This window comes from Coenobita brevimanus, chromosome 68, assembly GCF_032717465.1.
Source record: "Coenobita brevimanus isolate Jiangsu-jjx chromosome 68, ASM3271746v2, whole genome shotgun sequence".
In the NCBI taxonomy this organism is placed as follows: Eukaryota; Metazoa; Arthropoda; class Malacostraca; order Decapoda; family Coenobitidae; genus Coenobita; species Coenobita brevimanus.
Window position 1 is genome coordinate 10,190,971 of NC_137021.1, and position 16,051 is coordinate 10,207,021.

The 16,051-nt window shown below is 41.3% G+C and overlaps 1 protein-coding gene and 1 pseudogene across 2 annotated transcripts in view; one reads left to right on the plus strand and one right to left on the minus strand.

The window, feature by feature from the left end:
• Positions 1-16,051, plus strand: part of chm (lysine acetyltransferase chameau) — a 61,971-nt gene that overhangs the window by 19,959 nt on the left and 25,961 nt on the right. For both annotated transcript variants that reach the window (XM_080277079.1, XM_080277078.1), the window contains exons 3-8: positions 1,130-1,389; positions 1,974-2,270; positions 3,314-3,598; positions 5,952-6,052; positions 11,023-11,178; positions 15,392-15,508. In XM_080277079.1, the coding sequence (XP_080133205.1) occupies positions 1,130-1,389; positions 1,974-2,270; positions 3,314-3,598; positions 5,952-6,052; positions 11,023-11,178; positions 15,392-15,508 (1,216 nt within the window). The remainder of the gene's footprint in view (positions 1-1,129; positions 1,390-1,973; positions 2,271-3,313; positions 3,599-5,951; positions 6,053-11,022; positions 11,179-15,391; positions 15,509-16,051) is intronic.
• On the minus strand, positions 3,119-3,236 carry LOC145405900 (5S ribosomal RNA; annotated as a pseudogene).

A 16,051-nucleotide genomic window follows, 5' to 3' on the forward strand; every position in this document is an offset into this window, starting at 1 on the left:
ATTCATTTAAAAAGTTGGGTGAGCTAATTAATTATTCAAGTAATCTGTGTATGTAATATACTTAGATTTAGCTATAAAACTTCGAAGCTGGTAACCCTACTAACCAGTTGAAGAGTACAGGACTGCTGTGCACTGTTGCATATGTCACACTTTCATATCCAGTATTCATACCATATGTATATCCTGGATTTATCACAAAAAGTGTTGCATTAGTATTGTTGCCCATATTTTTTAGATATTTTAATTGAATGATGCTGAATCATTATGCTGTATTGTTGACGTGGTCCCTGGTTCATCTGAATGTAAACTCAGTGAGCTGAAAGCTGAAACAGATTTTTTCCTGCAGTCCATCATTCTGCCTGTGGGGGGATAGGGAGAAGGGTTGAGGAATATATGGGTAACTGGACACTATGCTGCCCAGTTACTGTATATTGGTGTCATTTCATGAATGCATCTTTCTCCAGCACCATTTTACATTGAATACAATAGAACTGTGAGTGCACAGCTGTTTGTTTTATATTGCTGTTGGGTTGAAAGTCCAGTACAATTGACCAGTATTTTTCTTCTTCTTTTTTCTGTATTGGCTTAGTATTCGCTGTTTTGCTTATGTATATGGATTGAGTGTAGGAAAGCTGAAATAATAGTAAATGATATAACACTTTACTACCAGACCCTCAACATTATGTAACCTCACATATTACAGCACTGTCATTCACTTTGACTTCATCCTTGTGTTTATCGTGTCATAGAAAGCAGAGGTTTTTATTTTAGTTTAAGTCCTATTTTGATTGATGAAACTCAGGTTTCTGGTCCAGTCAGTTTTTACTTACAGCGTAGGACATGTGGAGGCAGAATGCCATTTTAAGTGAAGCATATTTAAATGACACTTGGTAATGATTCATGGTAGAACATTTAACACATACACACACACACACACACACACACACACACACACACACACACACAAAAATACTGACCCAAAGAGTACTTTATAAATAATCATGAGTAGGTAACCGTAAGCGAAGAATAGGTGTAAATTCATCAGTACCTTAATACAGTAATAAAAAAAAATTGACATGAGGATTAACTTCATATAATGTTCACTTAATTTCCATTATAATATCCCCAGAGGATCATCTGAATCTGAACCCGAGGCAGCTGCAGCACCAAGCAACAAGCGCGGTCCCAAAACTTCGGCCACCACTGTCCCCAAGACAGTTCCTGCCACTGCTGTCACCACCGCACACCGAAAGAATGGACCAAAGCCAGCTGCTAGACCAAATCAGGCCACCACACAGAAACCACCTAGTAAAGCACTCACACAGAAGGGTGGTGGAGCAGGAAATACTACTCAACAAAAGAAGCCTACTCCAAATAAAAAGACTGTTGGTATGTTGGTGGTGTGGGAGGGATGTACTCGGTACAGTGTCCGGTATAGATCATATTGATGTGGGCTAGTGACATCTGAAATCTGCTTGCCCTGTTTTTTTTTTTTTTTTTTTTTTTTTTTTTTTTTTTAACTTGCCCTTCATTACTGACCATCATTACTTTCCTTGGCTACATTTTGTTTACTGAGTATACAATTGAAGTTTTTATGTACAGACAACAATATTTTTTATGGTAGGTGGGGGCACTCACCATCCACTCACTCAATGTAGTGCTGCTCTCGGGTGTCTTAGGGATGAGTGAAGTTGGTCACTCTCATCTTAAATGTTAGAACCAACTGCCTAGCCCCGGGCTCCTACGCTCCTCATGGGGCAACGTAGGATTGGATGATGGATAGATGACAACAATATTTTACCATTGATATAGATTTTATGTACAGATTGAAATATTTTAGCTTTGATGTTGAATTATACCACATATTATAAAACTTTAGTGCTCTCAGATTTTGTCATCAGACCTGTTATTTTCCATGAAAGTTGAATGGTAAGCATATATTACAAGTACAGTTTTTATTTTTAATGTGGCAGGGAGTGGGGGAGCAGCATCAGCATCGGCATCTACAGACAAAGCCTCCAAGAAGAAGTCTATATTTTCTCCAGATAATAGTACTGACTCAGATGGGGACAGCAAGAGGCCAGTTGGAAAGAAGGGTCCCCAGTCCAAACCCCATCCCAAGCCACAGCCTAAAGCACAGCCAAAAACAGCAGCTTCTACCCAGAAAGTTGCAAATACTCAACCAAGGAAGGGAGCGCCACCCAAAATCCCAGAGAAAGCAACTGAGCGATCTTCAGAATCATCCACAAACTCCTCTTCAGCTTCTTCCGGTGAGTTGCTAGTGCCTTATTTATTGCTGATAACCATCAGGTTAACATCTAGATAAGCATAGGGCAACGACAGTAGCAGCAACCTCTCATGTAGCATCATGCCATTGCTCCAGGACAGTCTTACCATTTCTTTTTTGTCAGTGTCTCATTCATTTAACAAATACAGGAAACCATCTGTGGAACATGCTAACTTTGGGGAACAGTTCTTATATCTGAAAGTTTGTTAAGTCCTGTGTTTGATGGCCAGTTTAATTTATTTATCCAGTTTAGCTATACTGTATATATATATATATATATATATATATATATATATATATATATATATATATATACTAGTATATATATATATTTCCACTGTAATTTGTTAAATATAATATTGTACCTTCAGTGTTCATGTGTTGTAAATTTCTCTTGGTTCAATACTGTATATTATTGTACAACTCAGGTCAGGCTGTTACCTGGTTAGTTAATTGGTCTTATGAATCAACCATAATATATAGTGTACACTACTGGTACCTAGTCTTTTAGATATGCAGAGATTGTTTGTTTGCCCCAAAGAGTATGTTGAAGCTGAGATTCAGTAAACTGAGGTTTGTTATAAAGAGGGTTTATTGAATGTGTGTACAACATATGGTGCCTCTGCATATTTTCTCCCATAGCTTCCTGTTTCTTTTCCTTATGATTGGCATTCTGGTTTTGTAATTAACTATTAAGGTATTTTCATTCATTCATTCATTGCCAGACGCCATGTATCCCAAACAGGGTGGCCAAGGGCTTAGAGTTAATTGTTTTACAGGGAGGGGCACTAATCCTCCACCAACCCCACTTGACACGTAGGGAGAACGTTATGCCAACAGCATCTGGTGTTCCCAGGCGGTCACCCATCCAAGTACTAACCAGACCCAATGTAGCTTAACTTCGCTGATCGGATGGGAAGCGGTGTACTCAACGTGGTATGCCGTATATAAAAGTGACTTTAATAATGTGTTGTAAAAACTACCAGGTATTGCTTTATAGTTCAGTATTTCTGATTTTTCCAGCAGAGAGTGATAGTGACAGTTCCACTGACACATCAGCATCAGCCAAGTCTCTCTCAGAGAAACCAGTTATCCAACAGATAGTCAGACGCAAATCTCAGACAAAAACTACCCCAGCGAGTACTGAGAGTGAAAAGGAAGAAGAAGAAGAAGAAGAAGAGGAGGAGGAAGAGGATGAGGAGGAAGAGGATGCACCAAGGAAACATATAACAAGGTCGTCAAGTGTACGTACTAAACGAGGTTCCCTCCTTGGTCTACAAAAAGGCACAGAATCAGACTCTGAAAATAATGGTAAGATAGAATGGCATTTGACTTGTATGTTCTATATAGATGTAATTTTAATGTTATGGGATATATTTCAAGGTTTGTTTTGAAATACAGTATTTTTTTTATTTTCAGCATGGCAGTAATTGTAGTGACCTGTCAGTACTTTATCAGCTCTTATCATTATAATACAGTAGACCCTTGTTTTCTGTAGCCTCCAACTGTGTGAAAGGAATTTAATGCAGAACTATTGACCTCTACCCTAGCCCATTTTGCGTGGTGATCAGCACCATAGCAAAATAAATTACTAATATTTAATTCATCCCTACCAGCTTTAAAATAAATGACAAATATTTAATTCATCCCTACCAACTTTCAAAACACCTGTGTGGTGATGTGTTAGTGACATGATGCCAAAGTTATGGCCATGGTGCCTGCAAACTGAGTGTTCTCTTCATCTATCGTCCCCAGTGCCCAACCATTGATCTTGTGTCCTTGACTCACATTCACAGTCTAATACTGTACCACGTAATCGACCCGCTGTGTTTGTGGGGCATTGTAAAACCAGTGAAAACATGGCTGCCAGAGACCTAGTGTCCTCTGCATTTAGTGTTAAAGGTAAAAAGAGCATCCCTGAGTCTGGAAAAGGGGGCATGAAATTTTACAAAGTTGTGATGCTAAGGAGAGAGTGGTGGACATGGCTAATGCTATGCGTGTGAACTAGTCCACTGTCAGAACTGTAAAGAAAATTAAAGACAAGATCCTCAAGGCCATCCAACTCGCTCTGCAAAACCATATGTAGTGCATCAAGTGCTGATGAAGACTAAAAAGTTTGTGTTAAAATACATGCTTGGGCAGTTTGAGGCAGATAAGCCAGTGGATAGCAATGTTATTCGATTCAAAGCATGTAAGGTGTGGGCAAAAGTAATGAGAAATAAAAACTGAAAATCCACCTCCAGTCACAGCCGACAAGAGTTGGTTCATGAAGGTGCGTGTGTCATGTGTGCTTGGTACCATAAGTCTATAGGTGCAAACAGACTTGCCTCTGAAGTTTATCCCACAGAGTTTAGGAAGGTGTTAGAGGCTGGTGGCTATAATATTTCACAGATCATTAATATGGAGTAGTTGGGCCTGTTTTGCAAGTGTTTACCCTGAAGATTCCACTTATTTGTGATTTAATACCATCATATTCTTGTTCGTTCACTCTTTCTAATGCCTAAGTATAGTTGTTTGTTTTTATGCATGTGTTTAATAGCGGTACATTTTTCAAGAGGGCCAAAATAGGAACTTTGGGAAATTTTTGGAACTTCCTCCTTGTCTAAGGCCAAACAACAGTGGTTCTTTGCAGAATAATTTGCATTATTCAGTTTGCTTGGCAGTCTTCACAGATACTGTACATGAATAACACAAAATGAAGATATACTGTATACAGAACTTGATATTCATGGACACATAAGAAAATAATTGGATATCTTTGTAACCTGAGAGTTGAGAGGATTAGTGTATGAGTTTGTGTGATAATGATTGTACTGTGCTGTAATTTTTACCATATGTAATGTGATTTTAAGTACATGTAGTGGAGAGAGTTGCATTGCTCATGGATATGTTAGTAATGTGAGAGGGAAGTGAATGATTATGAGTGTTTGAACTCAAGATGCATATATATAAAGCTTAAGTTATGATGGTGAAGATGGATCCACTTACTGAATACAGTATATGCATCCTTTGATACAGAATCATAGAAGGGAAAATAGGTTTTGGAACCAGCTTGGTAGTGATAGGGTGTATGCCAAGAAGTAATAGTAGTAAAGTCACCTGGGTCTGTCTGGCCAAGCAGACTTATCAACCACTGGCAAACAGTCACCCCTGCAGGGCCATCCCATTCAGTAAACCGATGTTCCTTGCCGTGGATAGTGCTTTACAACAGCAAGGCGAAGGGAAGAGTGTGGAGGCTTAGTTTCAGGATGGATGCCACATTTGTGTGTCTCCACCTAGTTAATGGGGGCACCATAGTAAACTCCACATCACTCTGTTATTTGGTTATATGGTTACCACTCAGCACTGTAAATGGTTTCCTGGGTTACAGGAAACACTTAGGCTTGTCACTTTGTGTAGAGTTGCCTTCGGAAGAAGTGGGTAGCATGTATTATGTGAGTTGTTGATTGCCACCATGTGCCACTGTGCCATGGAGTAAAAACTGTATGATTAGAAAATCGGAAGGCATGTCAGAAGGACTGAAAGGTGTTTGTGATATTTTTATGGATGTAGAGAATATGTATACGAGTGATTGTGCTGAGCTGCATAATGCCATGATTATTATGACCAGAAGAATTAAACCTTTGCAACTACTGTCTTGCTTACCAAGCTCTGAACTTCATAGGCAAAGTTCGTCGAGGGTCAAGGAATGGTGGACCAAAGAAGCCAGCGGGACCTCCTACAAAGTCAGGTGCTCGGGCCAAGACAAAAAAGCCCATCCCTCTGGTGAGTTTGTCACATTTTAATCTTAACCTTAAGTATTAAAGTGCACAGATATCAAAGGGATGCAGTTCTATTATGTAACAACTGTTTTTTTTTTTTTTTTTTTTTTTTTTTTCTTTGTAATGTTCTGAAGAAAAAAAATCAGTAGACCTGTTAATTTTAGTGCAGTTTAAACCAGGTTGCTACTACTTCCCCATGTTATAGAACTCAAGTGGGATAACAAGTTAGTGGTAGAGGCAGTAATTGTGTGATTGATTATTTGCATTTGATACCATCATTATTATTCTGACCTCTTTCTCACTTAAGGATGGGGTGAGGTAGGGTGCAGAGAAAGGGAATAAAAAAAAAAATATGAGAGAGAGAACTAACGGAAGTCATGTTTTCTGTTCAGATATCTGTATTCCTCTCACCTTTTCTTTGTGACCTCCATTCTTTCTCTTGTCATTTTTCACATACCAGTACCTGTACCTGACATTATCTCCAGCACCATGAATAACAAGAGATGGCTCAGGACAGACCACTAGTGCACACCCACCTGTACTGTAAATTTCTTGCATTCCATGCACCCACTGTCACAAGTTCTTGAACCATTGTACTGTGCCTATTCATTACCATATACACCAGCCATTTTTTCAATCAACCCTTTTATTACATATTGACAACAATATCTGTTGGTACTCTGTGAACTGCTGTCCCCAGATCTATAAAATTCAGTAGGTTGTGTTCTTTAAATTTTTCCAGGAACTCTTCAATTACCCTACAGAAATTATGAGTTAAGCATTATATCCTGTTATTTACATGGTTAGTGCCCCTCCCTGGAAAACAACTAACTAAAAAAAACAAACAAGAATCCTCGGACAAGGACTGACCAAACGATGACGACCCAGGACCGGACAAAGGACTTGGTAATGGGTACATCGAATGTAAGAGGAGCGAATGATGAGTTGAAAGAAAGAGAGATTGTCCAGGTGCTTGAGGGTCCGAAAGTGGATGTATGTGGAATAACTGAAACAAAATGGAGAGGAGAAAGTGTGAGAGAATGGGAGTATGGATGGGGTATATGTGCAGGAGTAGGTGAGAATGAGAGGGCAAAGGAAGGAGTATGTATAGTTGTGAGTAAAAGATGGAAGAAGAGCATAAGACAGTATGGATCAGTTGGGTCAAGGATTGTGTGGGTAAAGTTGCAAGTTGGAATACAAATGTGGGTGATTGTGTGTGTTTATGCGCCAACGCAAGATCGTGCTAGAAGAGCGAGAGAAGAGTTCTGGACAAATGTGGAAGTGTACATGGAAAAGTTTGGAAGGAATGAGAGAGTGTTTTTGATCAGTGATATGAATGATAAAGTTGGGAATGTGAAGGTGGATGGAATAGTTGGTGAGTGGGGTGTCCCTGCTGAGATAGATGAGAATGGGAATGCGTTAGTGGACATTTGTGCTGGGAGGGGGTTGGTGATAGCCAATACCCTCTTCAGGCATAAAATGATCCACAGGTATACATGGCGAGTGATGAGAAGGTTGGGTGGTGAACTGAATGAAAGGAAGGCAATGATTGATTATGTGTGTGTGGATGAAAGGATGCGAAGATGTGTAATGGATGCAAGAGCTTATAGAGGTTGGGGGAGTGGACTTTCTGACCACTACTTGGTGGTGGCCAGAAATAGGATTCAAGTAAGATGGAGGAATAGAAGAAGGGAAAGACGAGAGGAAGGAGTAGTTGCAAGGAGAGTGGAAAGGTTACAAGAGGATGAGAAAAAGGCAGAGTATAAGAGAGAAGTGGAGGAACAATTGGGCAAATATGAATTGGAGCAGATGGGAGACGTGGAAGGTGTGTGTAGGATATTTACAGAAGAAATATGTGCAGCATGTGATGTGGTGTGTGGAAGGAAGAGAAGACGGAGGGGGGTGCAAGGAACAGGGTGGTGGACTGAAGAGATGAGACAGGCTATGGCACAAAAGAAGAAAGCATACAATGAATGGATGAGAAATAGGGGCGTGGAAGAAGTTGAGAGGCGGAAGAGAGAGATATATGTAGAGAGAAAGAGAGAGGTGAAAAGATTAGTAAGAGAGAGTAAGAAGAGAGTGGATGAGGAATTTGGAAGGAATTTGAGTGTAAATTGGAGGGACCGTAAGAAAACGTTCTGGAAAGAGGTGAAAAGAGTAAGACAGGGTGGAAGTGAAGTTAGCAGGGGAGTGAAAGATAAAAATGGTAGATTACTATTGGAGAAGGGAGAAAAAGTGAGCAGATGGAGAGAACACTTTAAGGAATTGTTGAACATAGAGGATGGAAGTAATGCGAGTATAAGTGCCTGGGGAATGGCTGGAAGAAGGAGGGAGGTGAGAAGACAGGAAGAAATCAGTAGGATAGAAGTTGTGGAAGCAATGAAGAAAGTTAAATTGGGGAAAGCCCCAGGAATTGATGGAGTGTGTGGTGAAATGCTGAAGCATGGGGGAGAGATAGTAGCAGAATGGATGTGGAAGATGTGCAGATTGGCCTGGGAGGAAGGTAGAGTCCCGGAGGATTGGAAGTCAGGTATAATTATTCCCTTGTACAAAGGAAAAGGGGAAAAAGAAGTGTGTGGTAATCATAGGGGCATTTGTCTTCTTAGTATAATAGGAATGGTAGGATACTTGTTGACAGAGTTAGAGAAATAACAGAGAAATTAGTTGGAGAAGAACAGGGAGGCTTTAGGAAGGGAAGAGGTTGTGTAGATCAGATATTCATTCTTAGATCTTTAGTGGAAAAGTTTCTAGAGAAGGGAAAGAAGTTGTATGCGGCTTTCATGGATTTGGAGAAAGCATAGGACAGGGTGGATAGAAAAGGATTGTGGAAAGTGTTAAGAATATATGGAGTAGATGGGAAGTTGTTGAATGCTGTGAAGAGTATGTACGATGGTGCGAAGGCTGCAGTGCGTGTGGATGGTGAACTAAGTGAATTTTTCTCTTTGAAAGTTGGGTTGAAACAGGGATGTGTCATGTCTCCATGTTTGAAAGTTGGGTTGAAACAGGGATGTGTCATGTCTCCATGTTTGAAAGTTGGGTTGAAACAGGGATGTGTCATGTCTCCATGTTTGTTCAATCTGTACATGGATGGGGTAATAAAAGAGGTACAAGGTAGGGTAGTGGATGTTGGAGTGGCCCTGGTGAGAGAGGATAGTGTTTGGAAACTCCTTGTACTGTTGTTTGCAGATGATACTGTGTTGTTGAGTGAAGACGAAGGGGAGCTGCAAGGCTTGGTGTATGAGTTTGGGAGAGTGTGTAAGAAACGGAATCTAAAAGTGAATGTAGGGAAGAGTAAAGTGATGGTCTTTGAGAGTGGTGAAGTCAGTGAATGTACAGCGAGGTTGGATGGTGAGGAATTGGAAAATGTGAGTACGTTTAAGCACTTGGGTAGTGTGATGAGTAAGGATGGAGGTTTGGAGGGTGAAGTGCATGAAAGGGTACAGCAGGGAAGAAAGGTTGCTGGTTCTTTGAAAGCAGTGATAAGAAACAGGGAAGTGAGCATGGAAGTGAAAAAGTTACTACATGACAGTATTGTGATACCAACTCTAACGTATGGAAGTGAAGCTTGGACGTTGTTGGAAGGACACAAGTCAAGAGTGAGAGCAGTGGAAATGAGTTAATTAAGAGGAGCCTGTGGAGTCACATGGAGAGACAGGCTGACGAATGAGGATATAAAAGAGCGTTGTGGTGTGGATGTGGATGTGATAGGAAATGTTATGAGGAACACACTGAGGTGGTTTGGCCATGTGGAGAGGATGGAGGGTGAAAGACTGACGAAGAGAGTGTATGTGAGTGAGGTGGAGGAGGGAAGAGGGAGAGGGAGGCCGAGGATGAGATGGAGGGATGGGGTGGAGAGGTGTATGAGAGAGGGGGGTGTGAGTTGGGAGCAGGGCAGTGAAATGGCGGGGGACAGGGCGACTTGGAGGCGATTTGTTTGTGGCCATCCCAAACGTGATTGAGGCGTCTGGCAATAGATAGATAGATAGAACATCATCATTGTCATTGTTGTTGTCATCATCATCATCAACTTTCGTCATCCATCATCCAGACCTCCTTTCCCACCCTAGTTTGGAGTGAGGTGGGATCCAGAGACCTTCTCGTTTGGGGTGAGGTTGGATCCAGGGTACCACAAAGAACTTGAGAGTATGAGACACTAACCAGAGTTTACCTAAATGAGTAGGCCACACTTCCATGCACTCACCATTCAAGCTTCCCAAATCATGGCCCCACTTGATGGGTCAAAAATAATTCCTCATGTAGCTTCAAATTTATTTATCTGACAGAATCAGTCCAACAACCATTAAATTAAAAAAGGGTACCAGATGCTGGTCATACACTCCTCCACAGAAAATTCATTGGACCAGCTTGATCTCTTGTCAGTTCCCTAGCCTCAACAGCTTCCATACCTCCTTTCTCACCCAGTCATGATGATGCCTGGACAAGAACTTTGCATAAAATATCTAACCAAACATGTGTTAATTGTCATCATAGGTAGTAATTTGGTAGTAGTAAAGTTAATATGAATTATAACACATCATCATTGTCCATTGTAGTGTATATAGTTAGGGCCCAAAACTTAATGCTTTAATTCTACTTCCCATATTTTTATTAACAAGCAATATTTATCAAGCATATGTAAGCTTTCCACTCGTCCTTTGTTTTAAAGTTTCCTGACTTATTGTATTTATTACTCTATACTGTATAATTTTTTATTGGGTACTTTTTACAGCTTGTTAACACTAACTAGAGGGTTGTGTGAAGTAGAGTTGAATGAGAAGCCTCATGCTTTGCTGCCCTTTTCTTGCTGTCATAGTTTGTACTTCATATCAGTTTACTATCTTGTAACAAGCAGTCATGTTCATTGTAAGGATCAGGATTGAGAGTCTGTTGATGTTTTTTAGTTTTTCAGATTTGTTACCAGTAGCCTACCTTTCTTTGCCCCCTGCTTGCTACCTCTACTCTTTCCCACACTAGGATATCCTTGAGAACACACCGTTACCACCAATAGAGAAGCGTCGGTGTCCTGTGGAAGGATGCGACTCCTCAGGACATCTTGGAGGACGATATGAGAGGCACTTCTCTGTTGAAGCCTGTCCAGTCTTTCACAATGTCACCAAGGAAGAAACTAAAGTAAGAGATAGTTCTTTTATAATTTCATTTGCAAACCTATTGGGGTATATATATCAGCTATAATGGATGGATTTCATCCCTGTACTGCTGTCTTTTTGATGTATTTCTAAGAAACGTAGATGAGTAAGTAAAGGAGAAACTTTCGTTTTGTTGCACAGTAAAACTAATAAATTCTTAATCAGATTTCGTTATGGTATAACACACTCACCCCTTCACTGTGATGAAAAATGTTTTGTTTTAGTCTTGCTGTTCCCATCTCCTGTTGATTGTATTCAGATTTGGGGAGATGTTTCTGTCTTGTACAGCCAGGTACACCTTCACTAACTCCTCAGTGTATCCATTACAGTATATTGAAAAGTAAAGTACATTACACCTCAAGCATTTGATAGCCCTGAAGTGTAATGTCATTGGGTTAAAGTCTGACATTATCTAAGCAGTTGCCCAAATGATTGATCATCATTTTGTAGACCTTTTTTTTTTTTTTTTTTTTTTTTTTTTTTCCCAGCATTGTTGGGGTGGTTGTAAGAAAAGAATTATGATGAAAGAGAAGATACTGAGAGTCAGAATAGTGTATTAAGAGATTAGTAAAAGAGAAAGAAGAGCAAGGATATGGAGGGCTATCAAATACTTGAGGTGGATCAGCCAGAAAGATTGTTGGGAAGGACTGTTGCTATAAGTTGTTTTGGCAGGGGGGGGACAGACGGATATGGAGGTGTTGGTGTGATGGTTGCGGAGAAATGGGTGGAATATGTTATGAATGTTTTGAGAGTAAGCGATAGGATATTGGTAGTGAAAATTCTGTTGGGAAGAAAGATAGCTGTGATTATATCGGCATATGCTCCACAGGCAGGATTGGATGAATCAGAGAAAGATAGATTCTGGGATGATTTAATACGTGTAGTGGGTGGTATGCGGGATGATGAGATAGTGATTTTGGGAGGGGACTTAAATGGTCATGTAGGTGAAGCAGCACAAGGTTATGAAGGAGTGCATGGGGGATGTGCATATGGTCTAAGGAATGCAGAAGGGGAAAGGATACTCGAGTTTGGGGAGGCAACGGACATGATTGTGTGCAACACATATTTTAGGAAAAGAGACAGTAGGTTAATTACGTATGAGTCTGGGGGAAATAGCAGTCAGATAGATTATTTTCTGGTTAGGAGGGCCGATAGGAGGTTAGTGAGGGATGTTAAAGTTATAGGAAGTGAGGAGTGTGTGCAGCAGCACAAACTATTGATTTGTGATATGGTGCTTAAAGAACAAGTGATGAAAAAGAGGACTTATGTACCTAGGAGGAAAATATGGAAGCTGAAAAACCAAGTAGTAAGGGATGCCTTCTATAGCGAGTTGAGGAGAGTGGTGGCTGAACAGGGAGCTGTAGACAGAGGCGTTAATGAACAGTACAGAGCCCTCAAGAACAATTTCTTGAGAGTTACTGATGTAACATGCGGCTGGACAAGAGGACCACCAAGACATAAAGTAACTTGGTGGTGGGATGAGGGTGTAGAAGCTGCAATTAAGGAGAAAAGAAGGCTTTTCCGGGAATGGAAGAAGGGTGGTAGCAAAGAGGAATATTTGGCTGCCAAGCGTAGGGCTAGGCGAGAGGTATACAGGGCAAAGTCTGAGTCACAGAGACAATTACTTGATAACCTAAATCATGGGGAAAGGAAAAATATATTTAGGGTGGCAGGTCAGATGAAGAGGGATAATCGGGATATCATAGGTGAGCAGTGTGTGAAGAATGATGAAGGAAGGGTAGTGGTGAACAGTGAGGATATTAAAGATGCATGGAGAGAGCATTATAACCGGTTGTTGAATGAGGAGTTTGACTGGGACAGGGAAGGTTTGGAGCCAGCAGATCCAGTGTCTGGCCCTTGGCCTTTGATTGATACTGCTACTGTGAATGAGGCAATAGGCAGGATGAGGGTGGGGAAGGCAGCAGGTGTGTCTGGGTTGACTGCCGAAATGTTGAAGGCCTCAGGCGATGTAGGGGTGAGTTTAGTCACTGACCTGATAAACAGGATTATTTATGAGTGTGTTGTCCCAGATGATTGGCTGAAGAGTGTAATTGTAAATGTGTATAAAGGGAAGGGTGATGCCCTGGAAAGAGGAAATTATAGAGGTATAAAGCTTTTAGATCAGATAATGAAGGTAATGGAGAGAGTTTTAGAAGGTATGATTAGAGAAAGAGTGAATATTGATGAGATGCAGTTTGGGTTTATGCCAGGTAGGGGGACCACTGATGCCATATTCATTGTTCGACAGCTTCAGGAAAAATATATTGGTAGGAGAAGGGATCTTTATTTTGTTTTTGTTGATTTGGAAAAGGCCTTTGACAGAGTCCCTAGAGAGGTGGTGAAGTGGGCAATGAGAAAGCATGGCTTGGAGGAGTGGCTGGTTAGGGTGGTTATGGCCATGTATGTGGGTGCTCACACCCAGGTGAGAGTGAATGGAGATTTGAGTGATGAGTTTTCCGTGAATGTTGGTGTGCATCAGGGGTCAGTCTTGAGTCCCGTGTTGTTTATCATGGTACTTGAAGCCCTTTCACGTGACTTTAGAAACGGACTCCCGTGGGAGTTGTTGTATGCTGATGATTTGGTGTTGATTGCAGAGAATGAAAGGGAGGCGGAGGAAAGGTTTAGGAAGTGGAGAGATGGTATGGAGCAAAAGGGTTTAAGGGTAAATGTAGATAAAACAAAAGTGATGATATCTAGGGTTGGTGGCGGTACTGTCAAAGACGACGGAGAGTGGCCATGTGCAGTTTGCCACAAGGGCGTGGGAAGTAATTCCATCTTGTGCAGTGTGTGTGATAAATGGGTGCATAAGAGATGTAGTGGTATCAGAGGTAGACTGCGAGATAATGCTGATTTTATGTGTACGGCGTGCCGGGGTGAGCAGGTGGAGATCGTCAGACGTGAAAGGATTGAACTTGCTGGTGAATCTCTTGAGTGTGTGGAAGAGTTTTGTTATTTGGGAGACATGTTGTGTGCTGGAGGTGGGGCTGGAGCTAGCTCTGTGGCTAGGGTGAGAAGTGGTTGGAAGAAGTTCAGGGAGCTCTTGCCTCTCCTGACATTGAGAGGGCTCTCCTTACGTGCTAAGGGGTCTTTGTATGCAGCATGTGTTAGGAGTGTAATGCTGTATGGTAGTGAGACCTGGGCAGTGAAGGAGGAAGACATTCGCCGGCTCAGACGTACTGAAATGACAATGATTAGGTGCGTCCAAGGCCTGGAGGGGTTGGGTTTACAATGGAAGAGTTGAGAGGTAGGATGGGACTGGAGTGTATTGGTGTTGTGATGAGGAGAGGTAGATTGAGGTGGTTTGGACATGTGGAGAGGATGGGGGATGATAATTGGGTGAGGAAGGTGAGAAGTGTTAATATTGGGGGTGGGGTTGTGAGGGGTAGACCGAGAAAGACATGGGACGAGGTCATTAAGTGTGACCTTAGGGTTAAGGGACTGAACAGGGAGGCTGCAATGGATCGTGCAGCGTGGAGAGCCGCCATTAGGTGACCAAGGCCGACACATGCAAGCATGTTGGAGCCTTTAAAAACGAAAACGAAAACGAAACGAAAACACTCCAGTCCCATCCCTCCTAATCATAATCCTAGCCCCACAGGCCTCATATTGACGGATTCACTACACATTCATCTAGTCATTGTCATTTCTGTACATTTGAGCCCATGAATTTCCTCTTCCTTTACTGCCCAGTTCTCACTTCCATACAGCATTACACTTCCTACACATGCTGCATACAAAGATCTCTTAGCACAGAGGGAGAACCCTCTCAGGTTCAGGAGAGGCAACAGCTCCCTGAACTTCCTCCAACCACTCCTTGTGGTGGACTTTAATTTCCAGCCCCACATCCAACACATAACATGACCCTCAAATAAAAAAACTCTTCCACACACTCAAGAGACTCACCAGCAAGACCAGTTCATGCCTGATTATCTTTACATGCTCTCGTCAACACACTGCATGCATGAAATCAGCATTATCTTGCGGTCTACCTCTGATACCACTACATCTCATCTGCACTTCCTTATCACAGACACTGCACAAGAAGGAGTTACTTTCCACACCCTTTGGGATATTTAGCTTTATGTGGATCCAGGATAAAACATGCTCGGACTTGCTCTCACAATGTGCAGTAAGTGCATAAACTAGTTTCTACATGGCTGTCCTCTCTTCCCACTGATTTTATTCTGTTTTTACAGCTAAATAGACAGATCCGAGAAGCAGACAACTTAGAGCGGGAGAAGTCACAACATCTTTTAGGTAATAAGTCTCCTCGTAATGGGCCAAATGCAGAGCAGCGGAACTACTGTAATAAAGTAAGTCCTTTATGTTTATAGCACTGTATATTTTTAGTAAATTGTATGTGTGCTGGAGATGGATATTTTCATTCATTAGCACTAATATAACCAGGCAGGTGGCAACTCCACTGCCTGTTGATACAGACATCTCGACTCCCATCGTATCTTTTACAAGGGAGAAAGTGGACTTTAATTTGCAGCCCAAGAGGTTGCTGGTTAACTTTTACTCAAGTTAGTACCAACACAGAATGCTAACAGTTTGCTGTGCTCAGACTACATCAGAATCATGCCCTTCATTCTCACAGCACAGGCACTCCTTGATTATGACCTCAACAAAAAATCTCTTGGAGAACTTGACTAATTTCTTGTATCCAGTGGATCCTACACCAGATGAGCCTCTGGGGCAGTTACAGCATTGACAATATAGTAAATTATTATTGTCATAATTATACCAATACTGTATTGATGTGCAGTTTCTCATGTCTTTGAGAGTTGTGTGATAAATAACCCCTTATTTTTATATTATTTACCATAGGCCAGATACTGTGGTAATAATATAAA